The 17701-nt window shown below is 37.5% G+C and overlaps 1 protein-coding gene across 1 annotated transcript in view; it reads left to right on the plus strand.

The window, feature by feature from the left end:
• The window catches only part of LOC116292075 (uncharacterized), a 36045-nt gene extending 25468 nt beyond the window's left edge, over positions 1-10577 (plus strand). Inside the window, exons 43-57 of the mRNA XM_089024955.1 lie at positions 156-733; positions 1105-1323; positions 1946-2272; positions 2500-2754; positions 3447-3646; positions 4014-4338; positions 4591-4710; positions 5420-5542; positions 5823-5945; positions 6370-6486; positions 6622-6747; positions 7398-7510; positions 7702-7817; positions 8271-8618; positions 9384-10577. Of these exons, the coding sequence (XP_088881081.1) occupies positions 156-733; positions 1105-1323; positions 1946-2272; positions 2500-2754; positions 3447-3646; positions 4014-4338; positions 4591-4710; positions 5420-5542; positions 5823-5945; positions 6370-6486; positions 6622-6747; positions 7398-7510; positions 7702-7817; positions 8271-8618; positions 9384-9438 (3145 nt within the window). The 3' untranslated portion in view covers positions 9439-10577. The remainder of the gene's footprint in view (positions 1-155; positions 734-1104; positions 1324-1945; positions 2273-2499; positions 2755-3446; positions 3647-4013; positions 4339-4590; positions 4711-5419; positions 5543-5822; positions 5946-6369; positions 6487-6621; positions 6748-7397; positions 7511-7701; positions 7818-8270; positions 8619-9383) is intronic.
• The last annotated feature ends 7124 nt before the right edge of the window (positions 10578-17701 follow it).

Below are 17701 nucleotides of genomic sequence, written 5' to 3' on the forward strand. Positions count from 1 at the left end.
GCCATGTTTGGGGTATATTAATACCCCCAGCATGGCCACCATGACTTTGCCTTTTGTCTCTCCTCAATGCATTGAATGACTGCAAATTATCAATTGCACAGTTCGCATCTAACCAAATATATACTAGGGGCTAAATAACCTAATATTCTATTAAGGTCTTCAACATTGGTCATGGCGCAGCTGAGTCGGTTGCCAGGAAACACCCAAGAAACCGGCCGATGGTTCTTCCAATTAGACAAGTCTAACATGGTGCGGAAAGCAGAGAGAAAGTGCTACACCTGGTATCTACAGCAACCTACATCACCCGTTTCATTTCTGCCACCATGTCCATGTTGGAGGCGCCAAGCATTCTTCGACAGAAGATTCAGGTACGACAGAACACTCCATCGTGAATTCTCTGTATCATCTCGTGGGGTGTGCTACATATCGAGATGGAGATTCCAAAGAATGCCTTACAATATTATTGACGAGAACACCAACTTGAGAAGACCTGTTGACAGAAGATTGTCGGCACAGCGTTGCTGCTATGGCACTGACGTTCTGGACTTCGGTTCCCTATTAGAAGGCCCAGAGAGAGGTGGTCATGAACGGCAGCAATTTTCCCCTCCTATTCAAGGTTTTCTGAGCGATGAAGAAGCTTACAGCGCCTGTTGCGTGGAATCCGAACTCTGTCGTCTTTTCTACGAAAAAAGACCTTCTGACGATTGCAGATCCTACCGTCCACCAAGAAGGAGTATGTTGAATTCTTGTATAAATTTCTTAGGTCTTATTCCTTTAAACAAATAGACATCAGTTTTTTATGTGTCTGTCCTCTTATTGACGATAAATTGCGTCATCACATTGTCAAAGTAGTGTGGATCCACGAGGCGGTTTTGTTAAATAACATTCATTCAGCTGATTGAAACAAAGCAATAGAAACCTCTCTGGTTGATAGCACATGACGGGCTGTGTTTACCAATGAGATTCATTCAGCTGATTGATACTAAGCAATATAATACTCTCTGGTTGATAGCAACATGACTTCTAGACAATGTCTGCTTTTCATTGTGAGCTGTCACTGTAACGAAATTCATAACTCAAAATTTATTGTTATTTTTCTTTCAGGATGGTTCTGGGGTGATCCTCACATTGTCACAATGGACAACAAGAACTACACTTTCAACGGTCTCGGCGAATACATCATGGCTGATGTTCAGAACGGGTTTTTCCAGCTGCAAGCCAGAACTGCAAAAGCATTAGGAGACATAGCAACGGTCTTTTCTGCAGCGGTTGCTCAGGAGCAGAGTACAAGTAAAATTGAAGCTCGATTGAAGAGTTCAGGAGGTAAAAGTAATAATAATAATAATAATAATCATTTAATCATTTCTATAGCGCAAAGACTATGGTTGTATCAAATGCATGGGCCAACAATATTTGGCCGATTGCCGAAGGCCTTTTCCACGAAGAGATCCGAGTGCATCCTACGGACTCTGTATAATTTATCATTTATTTTTGCAAAACCTGGTCGCTTTGACACTAGAGAAAAGCGTTTGCGCATGCGTTCATTTCAGCACGTTTTCTAAGAATGTTGAAGAGTTTGAGTGAGAAAATAAATGTTTGTTTTCTCAAAGTATACAAAACATTTCGCGAATATACATTTGTCAGACTACGATACTGTATTAACAAACATAATATGAAAGAACTAGCTTTGAGTTTCAAGCATGAACGCTAAGTCATTTTATAAAGTTCAATTTATCAGGCATGTTTGAAAATCAAATTTACATATGATTTGAATAATTTCCATACGGATTCAGAACATGCGCAGATCTTTTTCACTCGTGTCGGTCGCTTTAGCATTAGAGGCACACTCCAACACAAATTATATCATCATTGTCATCATCATCCTCATCATCCTTTCATAGTAATGAGAAATTTGCCTTAATTCTGTACTTTATCTTTCTTGTAGATGGTCTAGACTTTTTTATCGATGGGTCAGCCTTTGATTACAGCAGCATTACAAATGGCTCAATAGATATCGGGAATTTGTCCATCTCTCGCGACGAGAACGATGGAGTAACAGCCACCTTCCCATCAGGCATCTCTGTCTCGTTCAGCCAAGTTAAAGGGATGATGGCAATCGTATTCGCGGCACCTGAATCGTTTAAGAACAAGACGAGAGGACTTCTTGGGGTCTGGAATGATGATTCTAACGATGACTTTACTCTTCCTAATGGCACGATTATTCCTGTGTCCTCTAGCGACAGAGACATCCATTATAAGTTTGGTCTTAAATGTATGTATCGATAAAACCGTAGGTTATCTAAACCTTTCGATCTAAATGAAACAATTATAAGGCCTCTCATTTCGATTAGTTTTTTTCTGACTGATTTCAGCACAACAATGTCACGCTTTAACATTTTATTGCCTTGACAGTTTAAAAACTCTAACGCTCGGAAAAGACACTGAGTACTAGTAAATCTCGTACTTTATTGATACCTTTTTACCTTATATTATTAATAGGGCAAATCACTGCTAATCAGTCGTTATTTACCTACGCGGCTGGTCAAGGTGTAGACACGTTCAAGAACACTTCATACACACCCCTATTTGCTGATGAGCTCAAATTCAATGACTCGGCACTTGAAGCCAAAGCAAGAGAAACATGTGGTTCTAACCTGGCCTGTCTATTCGATATTGCTGCTACGAAAGATACCTCTGTTGGACAAGCCACCTTGAAGACATCCCAGAAGCTTGTTAATGAGTCAAATCAACTTGGTGAGTGCATGTCAATGTGCGAAATAGATCTCATTCATCTTGGTGCAATGTTTTCCATTACTGAACACGTGTCATCCCCTACATGGAGTTTCATTTCTTGTGCATGAGAAGACATGTGAATATGGATACAACTCAAACAAAGAATCCTATTCTCAAGAGAATGGCACGTAATCTGAAATGAGAAAACAATGCACAAAGACGAATAAGGTCAAATACTTGCCATAGGCTTTCGTTGGATTCAACAATAAAAGTGCATTGTGGTCTAGCTTGTGTGCAAACAACAACCCATAAGGCAATACCACAAAGCACCATGTTCGGTATCTCAGAAAAACCTACAAACAAGATTCCACAACAATGCACCCTTCTTAAATCTGTCTTGGAAGCGAGGTTAACATGGAAATACGAAATAAATGCCACAAATTCAATCGAGAAAAATTGTGATTTCTTTCGTATTTTCATGTTCGAAGAAAATTCCATTTCAGACATGAATAAGGGTGTATCCCTATACCTGGATCTATAATTCAAAACCAAATGGAACTTTTAATCTTCAGGACATGATTATTTTTCAACGTTTCGAGTCATTTCACAGCTGATCTTGAGCTGACTGACCCTCGACTTCGACTGTTTGATTGCCTTTTTCTTCTTTTTACTCATGTACTCATTCCATAAATGTTTCTGACAATTTCTTCCAGAAAATTTCCCTCCAACATTGGTGAATCCTAGCTCTACGATCATGCTGAAACTCGGTGAGATGAAGGAATTTGACCTGGTTGCTAATGACACAAATGGAGATCCAGTTGTTTTCCTGCCGCCATCTTTTCCTGGATTACAAACCTCCTTAGCGTCTGAAAACACCTTGAATATCAAACTGAAATTATCCACTACAAATAAGGTACGGTGGATTTGGCTATGTTTGCGATAACCGAAAAAAACTATCTTCCGTCAATTTGTCTTCCTTCAATTACTCTTGTCGATCATGTGTCCAAATAGACACAAGAGAAAACAATGGAATTAGGGAGTACCAATGTGCATTTATTTAGTCTAATGTATATTTCACGGGTTTAGTGACTTCACTCTATGACATTTTAATTAAACTATTTAATTTCTAACTATCTAAAAAACACAAACAATACAATGAAGAAGAAAGCTACACACGAATCAAACCTACTCGAGTCAGTGCTGTTTTAAAAGTACTCAAATAGGAGTTTCTATGTTATTTTACTCAATAATTTTTCCTCTCTACAATCCTGACTCCTTAGGTTAATTTCACCATCGTGGTAAGGGACTCGAAAGGCGCATCACTGATCTGGAACCCGACTCTAACATTATGCGCATGCCAAAATGGGGCAAACTGCTCTCAACCAAACAATCTCAACGGTGATAAGTTCCTAGTGATGTTATGCAAATGTGCAAGTGGTTACTCTGGCAAGTTTTGTGAAAGCGAACTCAACGCCTGTGATTTCAATAGTGGACCTTGCTATCCTGGAGTTGTTTGTACCGATCTTCCTCCCCCTAGCGGCAAGCAGGGCTATACATGCGGGCCTTGTCCCGCGGGACACTCGGGCAATGGTGCCAATTGCACAGGTAGACGGGGCACTCTTAGTAGAATAAGGTCAAGCGTTGAACTTCACATGAGCCGAACCTAATGACATCAAAGACGACCGTCTTGTTATCCATTGATTTAATTAGGTTCGGCTGATGTGAAGTTCGACGTTTCACTTGAGCCTAACGCAATTCTTAACCAAACTTCGATAATCAAAGAATCACTCCATTTTATCCGTGCAATTTGGTATTTAGTTTTCCATTAAACTTTCTTATTGACATTCTTTTACCCAGATATCGATGAATGCCTCGACTCTATAACGTGTTCACAGCTGTGCATAAATACTCCGGGCTCATACTTATGTCAGTGCAATGATGGATACATACTCAACAAAGACGGGAAAAATTGTGATGGTAAGTCTTCATCGGTTACGTCAGAACAAAATTATTCTAATTCGATTCTAATTATTCCTTGATTCTGTTGGAACCAATAAGCACGTGGAATTAAAAATCTCATTTCTAAATTTTAGGCCGCTATCTTGGCTGAGGTCAAAATTATTCCTATTGGGATGTCAGTTTTTATCTATGGTTTCAATAGACGACTACCTCCCTTAAAACGAGCAGTTTTGCCAAAATAATAGAACAAAAATGAAAAGAACATCCCGTCATTAGTAGGGAGGCGGAGTTTCCGCTCATAATAAGCGAATGGGGAGAAATGGCACTAGATATGAAATTAAATGTTTCATAAGGATTTGTATGGTAAAATGTGCTGGATGGCAAACGCTTACGAGGCAACACTGTGCCCATTTTATTTTATATTTAATGTCATTTCTTCTATAGTCAACATTTCGAGCTGAGACTTCACCTTCAGCTCTTACTAAATTTGAGGTCCTCTTTTCATTTGTGGAGTTCATTTTGACTCATTTGCTATTTTTATGGGGAAGGGGTCACGTGACCTGTTAGTACAAGTCGTCTATTTGACTACATTTTCCACACAAACTAAAATCCTTTTTTCTCCTCCCTATCCTTATCCCCAAAGTCTTCTGAGGTTCCCAAGCGAGAAGAGGAAGAATTACAAACACTAAACGTAATGGTGCAATATTCAATTTTCTTCCTATTTTAGACATCGACGAATGTCAAAGACCAGGGACATGCATGCAAAGATGTACCAATTCTCCTGGGAGTTATATCTGCACGTGTGACCCCGCCTTCAAGGTGGATCCAGCCGATCCAAGCAAATGTGTTCGTGAGTATAAAAGAAATTGAATGGATGGATGAGAAATGAAATTCAAAAATGCAAGAAAGAGAAGAATTGATTAACTGACTAAATGATGGAAAATGATTTAACTTCCAAACTAACATGTGTTTTTCCAAAAATCGTAGCCAGAATTACAACCTGACTATACAATTGTGATTCCTATGCATTTGTGGGCTTATTATGTTTACACTCTGAAAGAACACACATAAAACGTACCACTGAAAAAAAAACTTTCTCACCTTTTTGGTATTTTTCTTGATGTCCTTAGCGAAGTCTCCGTGTTCTCCAAGCGATAATGGCTGCCAGCATGTCTGTTATATGGAAAACAATCAAAAGAAATGCTCTTGTAATGAGGGATACAAACTACAGGACGACGGAAAGAGTTGCAAAGGTACTTTTTAAAGTCAATATCTAAATAGTTATTAACATCATCACTAAGAATTGGCATCATTATCAGCATCACCACCATGAGCACCATTGCTGTCAGTTGAAACATCATCAGTACCATAATCATAATCATCTGATTACCATCACCATCATCTTGAACACCATCATCACCAACTTCTTGACCAACACCACCATCATCATTATCACCATCTTCATCATCAACAACATCTGACCATCATTATCACCATCTTCATCATCGCCATCATCATCATCATCAGCACCATAAGCAGCAGGAACATTATCACCTTCATTTCAAAAAATCATCATCATCATCAATCATCGTTATCATCACCAATCTTTTTCGCTTCGCTCCACTATCAATAACCACCCTTTAGCAACACTAACATCCTTCCTTCTACTATGAACAGACATCGATGAATGCCTGGAGAAACCTTGCACTCAGAACTGTGAGAACACTGACGGCGGATTTAAGTGTATCTGCAAACAGGGATATAATCTCAAAGGAGACAACTATACTTGTGAAGGTAAGGTGAAATGGAAGACTTCCATTTCATTCTTTTTCTTTCATTTTTCACAAGTTTTCTACCTTTAAGTAGCATAATTACACACAACCCAAAAGTTGAGCTGTTTAATAAAGAGCATTGTGTGGTTTGTTTTAGATATCAACGAATGTGCTCAAGGCAATTACAATTGCAGTGACCCCTTCCAGCAATGTATCAATATCGACGGTGGATACAAGTGTGAATGTGAACAAGGTTCTTACTGGTCTGGTAGCTCTTGCAAAGGTAAAAACGAATTTCATCAGCACCTTATGAAATCTAGAACAAGGGCAAGGCCGTTTATCATGCGTCACCATGCTCATTCCCACGAGAAGTAAAAGAATTTGTCTTGATACATGTAAACTCATCCTGAAGCGCTTGAATGTGGGGCTACGCGGGAAAATCCAATGCTCCAGTTGATATGTCTGATCGTGAGAAAGGTCCATTGAACCTTAAGTTTCAAAATTGCATTTTAATGAGAGGAGAGAGATCTGGAAACTGGTATTACTTCTTGTCCTCTTGATCAACGTGAATAGCGTGAAATTAATGAATATCCCGTCTTTATGGGAAGACATCATCTTTCGTTATCCAGACATTGAGGATCCCGTTATACATTTCTAGTTACCTAATGTCCGTATTAAAGGAAGAAAGGACGTTCTTAAATAGCAATCGCAATGAGCCGAACCTAATAACATAAAAGAAGACCGCCTTATTATCCATTGTTTTAATTAGATTTGGCTCATGTGAAGGTTGGCATTTGACCTGAGCCAAAATCTGTCTCAATCTTGAGATTAAACTGAAATAGGAGCTGTTTAGCCTCCTTAACAAGAGTTCACTCCAGCCGAATAAAATGCATAGATATTAGGGCAATTAATAATCAATATTGTTGCTCTTAGATATTGGAAACCAAACGGAAGTGGAGTCTGAAGCACCAACGCCACGAAATGCAAGCCTAGAAGAAGAGGACCAAAGTGTGGAGATTCGAATCAAGAACATGCCAAAGAATAAGGTAAGACAACTCTTAGTAATATTTTCAATGGACCCAACTTTTGCAATTCATGATTCCAACTCCCCTTAGTTCCTGTTGCTATAGAGCCAGGTTGACCTGGTTGAGCGCCATCATGGCTACTTATGCAACATACTCTCCCCGTGTTATTGGTTCCACCACTCTTAATTGCCATCGATCTAATTGCATTGCAGTGGAAAGCTACAAGAGATAAAGAATTCAAGAGAACTGTTGCTTCATTAGTCTCTGCATACTGCAAGATAAATCGAGAAAAATGCGGACTTCCAAAGGAAACCCAAGAAAGAACAAGGTAATGCTATATTATAGTACACTTGTTTAGCCACTTTGTCTGAGGGAAATTTTGAAGACATGAGAAAAATCGGTAGATTCACAACATTCATAGAAGGGGCTTAGTATATCGTAATGAAGTTGAATTAATTAATTATCTTCTTACCTATATGATTGGATTGGTTGTGAGCTTAAAGTTCATGATTGGTCTAGGGTGGAAACCATTTGAGAGTCACTGATGTAAGATGTTGCGAAGCATTCTATCACTGGATTGGATCATACGTGCGCTTAAAGTTTATGAATGCTCTAGAGTGGAAACCATTTGAGAGTCACTGACGTGGATGCTGTGTAAACTAAACTATATATCATAAAAATCCCATAGTACAAAACGCTATAGAATTGCGACTTTAAACAATATTATCGTTATTTTTCATTATATCTTTGTATAATTTCAATATATTATTATTTTTTGCAGAGGTGTGGGTGAAGACGATTTGTACACTGAGTACACTGAAAACCTAGTTCACCTGTTGCCTGGATATCCAAAACAAGATGGCGCAGATTTGATCATTGTATTCTATGTTCAAAACCCTCCTGGTGTCATTGAGGCTACAGTGGCAGTACCAGTTAACGTCGCGGTAGAAATCCTCAAGGATAACAAAGGAAAGGTTGAGGATTCTTTGGAGGGCAGAACAGTGGCTTACATAAGGCCCTATAAGCAAACTGAAGCTCCTAAGACCACAAAGACCTGGGTCTGGATTGTGGTTGGTGTCTGTTGTGGTGTATTCATTATCTTGGCTATTATCTTGGTTTTCATTCTTATGTAAGTTATAAGTACTTTTATGTTATAGGTCTGTTCAGCTTTGGCGTACTGTTTTACCAGTTTTAGACCATGTGCAAAGCCCTATCCCTGAACCAAACTTAATATTGATTTATGGCTTAGTGAGAATCTGGGAATAAAGTGGAAGGGGGAGCAGCAAGAGCAATTTGGCAGGACCATAACCCCACCAAATTGACAGGAATTCAAGAGAAAAGAGAAAACCATGAGAAAACCATTAGAGAACCACTAAGTACACCAGAACTTCTCTGTTTTCCTGACATGAAACAATATGGAATACCTAAAACTTTTTGATTTTTCTTGGTAATACATAAAATGGAAACCTAATTTTAAGAAGAGAGTCAGATTCAAGAAACAAAACCTATTCCAATAAAAAAAAACTGAAAAAGCTGGAATTTAAATGGGATAAATGGTAGTCACACTAGTCAAAGGACAACACTAGCAATAGGAAAAGTGGCACAAGGGGGCTTGTACCCCCCAAAAAAATTGCTTCCAGCACCAAAATGTAATTAATTCATGCAGGATTCCTGTGTATTTGGTGGGAAAATGTTACATAACCCTGCTATAATGGAGACCTTGCTACACCCCTGGAGGACAACATTCTCACTATTCATCACATGCAGACACTTTGTATTCCCTTAGGTTTCTATGATAAGGGAGGTAGGGAAGGAGCTCAATGTAACTGTAACAATGTTTGAATGGCTGTCTTATTTTTCAAAAAATAAAAGAACATTTGTTTTGGTTTTACAGAAAAAGGAAACGCAGAAAGACCAGGAAAATAAGTATATACGGAATGATGAAATAGGTTTGGTTAAAGATCATGACAGACATATGGAACAGAAATCAAGACTACTAAGTACAGAAGAGATTGAAATGAAAAAATAATCAAAATGGTAAATAAGGCTTTTAAAACACAATAGCAAAAGGCTTCCCACTTGTTAACCTCAGTTAATTTAAAAAGTATTATAATCTTGTCTAGTTTTTCTTACCAAATTGGGTAGTTATTCTATTCATCCCCCATATTGGTTGCAAGATTTATATTCATTAGTATCTTTTGTTCAGGCCTGAATCTCAGAATGGGCCATTGTTGCCTAGACTACAAAATCATATACATGTAAGGCACGAGGAACAAAAGATGTTTGCAACAATACTAAACCAGAATGCACCACATTAAATGCATCCAAAAACCTCTCAATAAAAGTAGATCAAGCAAAAAAAGGGAGACATTTTGTCCCACAAGCACGACAAATCAGCTAGAATATCTCAGAATTTAAAACTCTAATCAATATATTATCAATTGTTTTAATTGTTTACTGTCGTTTGAAAATGAAAATTTGGCTTGAACATAGAAAAGATATGATATGTTGGACAACGTTCGACTTCATTTAAATATGAGGTCTTATCATATTGACAAAATGCTTTCACCTATAATGCCTAATAAATCCATGACCAAAGTTACTTTTATTTATACCAATCAATAGAGCAGAGCATTTATCTATAATCATATAGTTAAAAAAAAAACATTAATATACACTGCACTTATATTGCATTCAGATGTTAATTAAATTTCATGATATTTAACTTAATGAAAAACTTGAAATTTGAAGTCTACAGTATATCTGTAAGTTTTTGGAAAAACACATGAAATTCAAAAGAGATTTTTTTATTGTGAGTCTTAACTTTAAACAGTTTTGCAATGGTCAAGTGTTCTAAACTTTACCAGACCAAATCAATAATTGCTCCTGCACTAATATCACACAGTTCAAAAAGGTGTTGTTGATCGACACAAAATATTATAACTTTCTGCTGGTCTTAATCGCTGCAAAACATTATCATAAAATGTATGCAATATTCTGAAACCAATTTCATATTTCAGTAAAACATTTAACTTATTGAACTGTAATGAATTGGTTCTACAGAATCAATTATCTATAAATTAATCTAATAAACACTATAAATAAATGAAAAGTGTTTTGATTTTTTCTAATTTGTTATGGTCTTTTTGAATTTTCTTATGATTGTCCTAACTCATTATCAATATCATTCTTATTTACATTCCTCCATTCATTCCTATTTTTATTCTCATACCTTTATTTCACAGTAATATCCTCATTTTCAGTCTCATTCACAATCCCTTTCCTTTTTATACATATTCTAATTCTCTTTCTCATTCACATTCTCATGTTATCCCTTTATTTTCTCAGTGCTATTTTCAATCTCATTCCTACTCGCATCCTTATTCTTATTTTCTATATTTGAATTTGATCAATCTTAGACTTAGTCTGTATGAATACCTCTACTTCCAAGTACTTGGTTCAATTTATCTCAAGCTGCAGAGTTAGAAGGGGCTGAAGTACTTTAGCCAATGAGAGAGCTACAAGTCCTCTTGACTCCCCCTGCACACTTCATTTCCCTGGTATCTCCAAACAAGTGTAGCAACCCCCACCCCCCACTTCCAGTTTAATACCCTCCATTAACTGCGTATATATTCATCTGTGTGGTCAAGGAGACATGTCGAAAAAAATTATGTTAGAGTTAAATACTGAGAACCTAGGCCCAAGGGTTTTATTAGTCTCCTACACAGCCATTATTAGTGCCGTCACGCAACGCTCACTCCCCTAAGTAGGAGTGAGCGTTGCGTGACGACATAGAATAGGATATAAAGCAAAACAAAGGCATGAGCAAAAAAAATATTCTAGCGACTTGTTATGGATTTTTTCACTCGCTCGTTTTATGGAGGACATTATCTTTACCTTGAATTTAAAAAAAGGCGATTTTCACTCGATTTTAATTGAACCTTTTAGTTAGCTCCATATATGATTTACGTGTATATTATAAGCTTACATATTTATTTAGAATTTTCCCATAGTCTGTATAAATTTCATTTTCTTCCAATATCATGCATGTTTACTCGAGACTTAGGTCGTAAAGCTAATAAATAAATTAAATAAATAAACTAAAGTAACCTGAACTGAACTGAAAAGATTATGTCATTCACAAGAACTCTCTTCAAATCGGAGCTGCACTCGATCTACTGAAATAACGTAAGGATGATTTCTGGACTTTTTATGCCATAAATTACATGGAATATATAATAAAGTGGTTGAAAAACAAAACTAATAAGGTTTCTCGTTGAAGGCGTAATGGTTTTAAGTCTTACCTGGACTTAAACGTCGTGTTTTGAAGAGTTTTTGAAAACAGCTTCGTCCATCTTGTCATCATTCAAAATGTGCAAGCGCGGCGATGATGACGTCACTAAGGCGCGAAATTCCTTGCCACAAAGTCTTTTAAAATGTTGTCCAAAACACAGGGAACCCGACTATATTTTTTTTTGCTTCTTTTAGAAAAGTAACTTTGCTATTTGTGGGTTTCCTGTGTTGTGATCGGTTTCCAATTACAAAAAATATATATAGCCGGGTTCCCTGTGTCCAAAAGAGCGTTTACGTGATATACACAATAAGACTGGAGGCAAGAGAATATATTTGCTTAAAAAATTACAGTGTAAAGCGGAGTTTTGAAAAAGAGAAAATATGTCAACCTTTATTATCAGCTGTAGCAATAACTTTTTTTGAGTTCCAAATCAATACCGCTGTGTTTCTTGATTGCAAACTCGTTTACTAAAGCTTATCCTCGTAATAAAGAATGCACAAGGCATCAATACACAAGGCATCAATACAAACACTTGAAATTCCACAGACTTTCACTGGAACACATGAATATTCTGCGCAAAGTCGAGTCTAACGTTAACCCTGAGCAACAGAGAACTCGAAACTGGAATATTAGAAATGTCTTTTATCGTTTTGTCTTCACCCCTGGCCACCCCTAGATCCCTCATCCCGCCCGATTAGTTTATCTACTACCCCTCCCCTGCACGTCCTCCTCCGGCTATTATCAATTTCGATAAATTCAACATCTTTAATTCAGCCGATCGTAAAACTTTATTTAAGATAAGGTAGGTAAACACTTATATTTACAATATATACATGGATAATCCTCTTGTGCATTTACTGGAAATGCTCAAAATTAATGTTAGTATAATTTTAGTCTTGAAATAGAGTTTCTCGAGCTGTGATTGGTCGAGCGAACGGTGATTATGAGGGTTTTCAAATTTTCCCGGAACGGAAGTAATACTAAAACGTTTTTCTTTTTAATCCTGAATTTCGACTTTTCTCTGATATTATTCAAGTCTAAAATTATACTAAAACAATTATTCCCCTCAGACCTTATTCGTTTTCTTACTTTCCAACCATACACATTTGGTCCTACTAGAGTTTTCCGATTTACCGGTATAAACGCGGTTTTGGCACTAATAGTACCAGACGATAATACCAACTTTAAAAGTTCCAAATTATAGCACCTTAAATTATCTGTTTGTTGGTCGTTTTTAAAACAGAGATAAAAAGGGATAATCTAAAGGTCTGGGGAATAAAATTTTGCTTTTTGGACTAACTATTTCGGGATGGATCTGGAGGAAAAATATCCTCTCTCATGCATGTGTTGGCATAAATGACATTTATTTTCCCTTTTAACAAACATTTTTTTAGTCACAAGTATCAACATAACATATTCTTATCAACACAAGTACATTTGTTATCAGCACCAAGCACACCTACTGCGTAGCTAGATATATATTTATTTAATATAGCCGTTAGCATATGATATGATAACGATATAGCGGCGTCAATTTTATTTACCGTCCAAATTCATTGAAGAGCATATTCAGTAAAAAGTTATGACTTTATATCATTTGAAGTGTAAGCATGGACGTAAAAGCTAACAAGAAAGCTATACTGGCAATGAAGATTTAATAAGAATGAACATTAACAATATTTATATTTAATCTGCATGTGCGGGTAAACTCGCCAAGTTACAATGAACAAAATAAACTAAAACCCAGGACGTCGGTTACATTGTAACTTACTGGTAGTTAAAGGACGACTGACCCCAAAAATTGCCGTTTTTCATATAAAACTACAACGTACATAGATCACATAAATTCAACTTTGAACTCTGATACAGCTTCTATGTCGCCGAAAAGAAATAATCAATTCGCGAAAAATAGCAATAGAAGAGCGCCATATTTGAGCCCGCAATAAATTACCGCATTAATGCCGTGACGTCACAACGTGAAGCTTGCATTCCAAACTTGTTGAGTTTGTATATTTCGAGTGCTAGTCGATCTTTTAATAGTCTAAGTTAGAGTAAGTTTCTTAATCCAGATGGTCCATTGTTGTGTGCCAGAATGCACCAACCATTCTTCCAAAACTGAGTCTGTTAGCTACCACAAAATTCCTAACAAAATAGCTCTTCAGAAGGCATGGATAGCGCGGATAAAGAGAGAGAACCTGCCGCCTTTGAAGAACTGCTACGTTTGCAGCGATCACTTCGAGGATTCATGCTTTGAAGTGGATCTGATGGAGCAGTTAACCGGGATAAAAAGGAAGAGGAGATTAAAGAGCGATGCTGTTCCGTCAGTATTCAATTTTTGCAAGCCAGCTAAAAGAAGAGCTACATCAGAGAACCGGCTCAAACGCAAACAAAACGAAGAGGTGAGATAACATGTCATTTATACATAACATAGTTTACATTGTTTTTCGAAATAATCACTCATGAAAAAGACTTATTAATGCATACCGAAGCGAGTCATCAATCATTAGCTATTTATGCTTTCATAGATGAAATGTTGCTTAAAATCATAAGTATAGCTAGTACACCTTTTGCTGTTCATTAACAGAAAATGTACATTCATTTGTGCCAATAGTTGTATCAATAACGTGTAATGTACTTTCATCAACACTACAAGTAACATCATTAGCGCGGATCAACTTTCAATAACGATATTTGAATATGCGTGTACATTCATAGGCATCAATGGACAATCAATAGCGCGTTTGTACATTCATATGCGCGGATTGTATTTTCTTGTGCGCGAAATTCAACTTCAATAACACCAAATGACAAACAATTGCATTTATGGACAATCATTTACCCAAAAGTGAAAATTCATTAGTGCTATTAGCATAATCATTGACAATCTATAATGCGTTTGGACAATCATGAGGGTCAATGTTATATTCTATAGCGTGGTTCGACAAACATTTGCATGGTTCGAATGAACAATAAGAGAAATAAAACAATCATTAGCGATTTTTTATCTATTTTAGCCTTTAATTTCTTCGCCATTTATACATCGTGGCAAATACGTTTGCATATAACTGAATCACTGACCACATTTAGCGATAGTGATAGTTGCCACATTTCTCTGGAGCCCTTCCATTAGCAACTGCGTTCTATAGTGACAGAGCAATCCCTTGTCGTCTTGCCTCAGCCCGATCGTTCGTATGTTGTTGGATCTCTGGACGGCTGAGGTCGGCTTTGATTGCTGCTTTAAGTGAGCTAACTGCTATTCTCCTACGCAGCCGCTATTATGGAGGCAGTTACCTGAGTTTTTTTATACGTTTTAAAGTGATAAACAAAAATCGCTAATGATTGTTTTATTTCTCTTATTGTTCATTCGAATCATGCAAATGTTTGTCGAACCACGCTATAGAATATAACATTGACCCTCATGATTGTCCAAACGCATTATAGATTGTCAATGATTATGCTAATAGCACTAATGAATTTTCACTTTTGGGTAAATGATTGTCCATAAATGCAATTGTTTGTCATTTGGTGTTATTGAAGTTGAATTTCGCGCACAAGAAAATACAATCCGCGCATATGAATGTACAAACGCGCTATTGATTGTCCATTGATGCCTATGAATGTACACGCATATTCAAATATCGTTATTGAAAGTTGATCCGCGCTAATGATGTTACTTGTAGTGTTGATGAAAGTACATTACACGTTATTGATACAACTATTGGCACAAATGAATGTACATTTTCTGTTAATGAACAGCAAAAGGTGTAATATTTGATCGATACTTGAAATTTTCAAAATGGTTATTTGCACGTGTTTAGTTTACATTTGATATTTATTCGTAAACCATAACAATGTTGCCGTAATATTCCAAATTTGCTTGGATAAATGACCACGGAAGAATAATTTATAGCATTGTTGGTTAATATGTTTATTTTGTATTATTTAAGGTAAAGTAGGCCTCGAAGAATGGTTTATAGTATTGTTGAAAACATTGTTTATTTTTGTATTTTCAAAGAATGTGGAGCAGCTATGTGCCACAATAAATCCCTCGTGTGAAGATCCACCAAGTATGGAAACACCAGAGTTCTCTCCTGAACCACTTTGTAAGGAGATTGGTGTTCAGTGTTGCCTTGGTTGTAGATATGTTGTAACATCCACTGCATCAACTCAGACAGAGCCTGGATACTATAAAGATGCCGACACAACAACAGTTTACAATCCCTCCCCTTCACCAAACATCAGTAGAGATGAAATACTCAGTGTGAGCTTCCACGACCACAGCTACAGTACTAGCTATCACCCCTCACCAGTAAAGTCAATGCCAACAGTGTCTCCACAAAAGTCAGAAAAGTCTTTGTTTTCAGAGGAAGAGGGACTCCCACTAAGTGACGATGATGATGGTTTCATTGTTTCATCGCAAGAGACAGTTTCAACAACGGACAGTGAATTAGAGCCAGAAAACAAAGACTGCAATAAAACTCTTGAAAACCATATCAAAGAACCTAAATATTTGGTATTTAACTCTTGTTTGCAACAGTTATTCAAGTTTTGTAGAAGCTGTGGAGCACCTGTCGCTGATGTCAACTTTGTATGTCAAGGCAGCCTACTTATTGTGACAACTACATGTATGAAACATCATGCTTTGACATGGTACTCACAGCCAATGTTAAATCGCTTAGCTATTAGGAACTTGTTGATTTCCTCATCAATATTATTTACTGGTAATACTTTTACCAGACTTCAAAACTTTGCATCCTGTCTTGGCCTAAAATTTCTGAGTGAGAGGGTCTTTTACAGACATCAGGAACGTTACCTATTTCCTGTTGTTAATGATGCTTGGAAGAGAGAGGAGGCTGCTATAATTGAAGAGCTGTCAAATAAGGACATAGTAAATCTCAATGGTGATGGCCGAAGTGACAGTCCTGGCCATAGTGCTAAATATGGCACATATACTATGATGGAGACAAGCACAGGGAAAATTGCCACCTTCAGCATTGTTCAAGTCTCTGAAGTAACCAGCTCCAATGCTATGGAGAAAGAGGGGTTTCTAAGGTGTTTGAACACTTTAGAAGACACGGTCAGTATAAAATGTATCACAACTGACAGACACACATCCATCACCAGCACTATGGCAAAAGATTTTAGCCACATCAAACACCAGTATGATGTGTGGCATCTTTCCAAGTCGATTGTAAAAAAGCTGAACAAGAAAGCAAAATTGAAGAAAAACCAAGAGCTGGCACCCTGGATACAATCCATTTCAAACCATCTTTGGTGGTGTGCTGCTACATGTAATGGGGATGTACAACTTTTGAGAGAGAAGTGGAAATCTGTTGTTCACCATTGCGTGAACAAGCATTCCTGGAAGGATGCAGAGGTATTCAAAAAGTGTGCCCATCCTCCCCTAACCCACAGACAAGTGCGCACCACACACTGGATCAAGCCGGGGTCACCAGCTCATGTGGCCCTAGAAGAGGTTGTCCTTCAACCAAAGTTACTTAATGACTTGGCAAGATTGACCGACTTTTGTCACACAGGAGGGCTTGAAGTTTATCATTTGATGATGCTGAAGTATTGCTCAAAAAGAGAGCACTTCTCTTACAAGGGAATGGTTGCTCGTACTCAACTTGCTGCCATTGACAACAATTTCAATACAGCTAGAATTCAAGCAATTGTTCAAAAAGGCCCAAGGAGTGGAGAAGCTCGTTATCGCAAGTGCTTCCCTAAGATGCACAAGCGCTGGGTTGTTAAGCCAGTCTTACAAAGAAAAAGCTATGCTTTCCTTCCTGAGCTACAACTGAAAGTACTCGAAATTTGTGAGGGTGGCATGGAGGCTGCAGGGGTTGACCCAATTGAAGAGGTTGAATTACCAAGAAACATTGCTACGCCAGCGAGCCCGTTGTGCCCGCGGACATTTG

Source organism: Actinia tenebrosa, unplaced genomic scaffold, assembly GCF_029948245.1.
Source record: "Actinia tenebrosa isolate PJP-AT-01 unplaced genomic scaffold, QUT_ActTen_1.0 PGA_scaffold9__36_contigs__length_13948895, whole genome shotgun sequence".
Taxonomy (NCBI): domain Eukaryota; kingdom Metazoa; phylum Cnidaria; class Anthozoa; order Actiniaria; family Actiniidae; genus Actinia; species Actinia tenebrosa.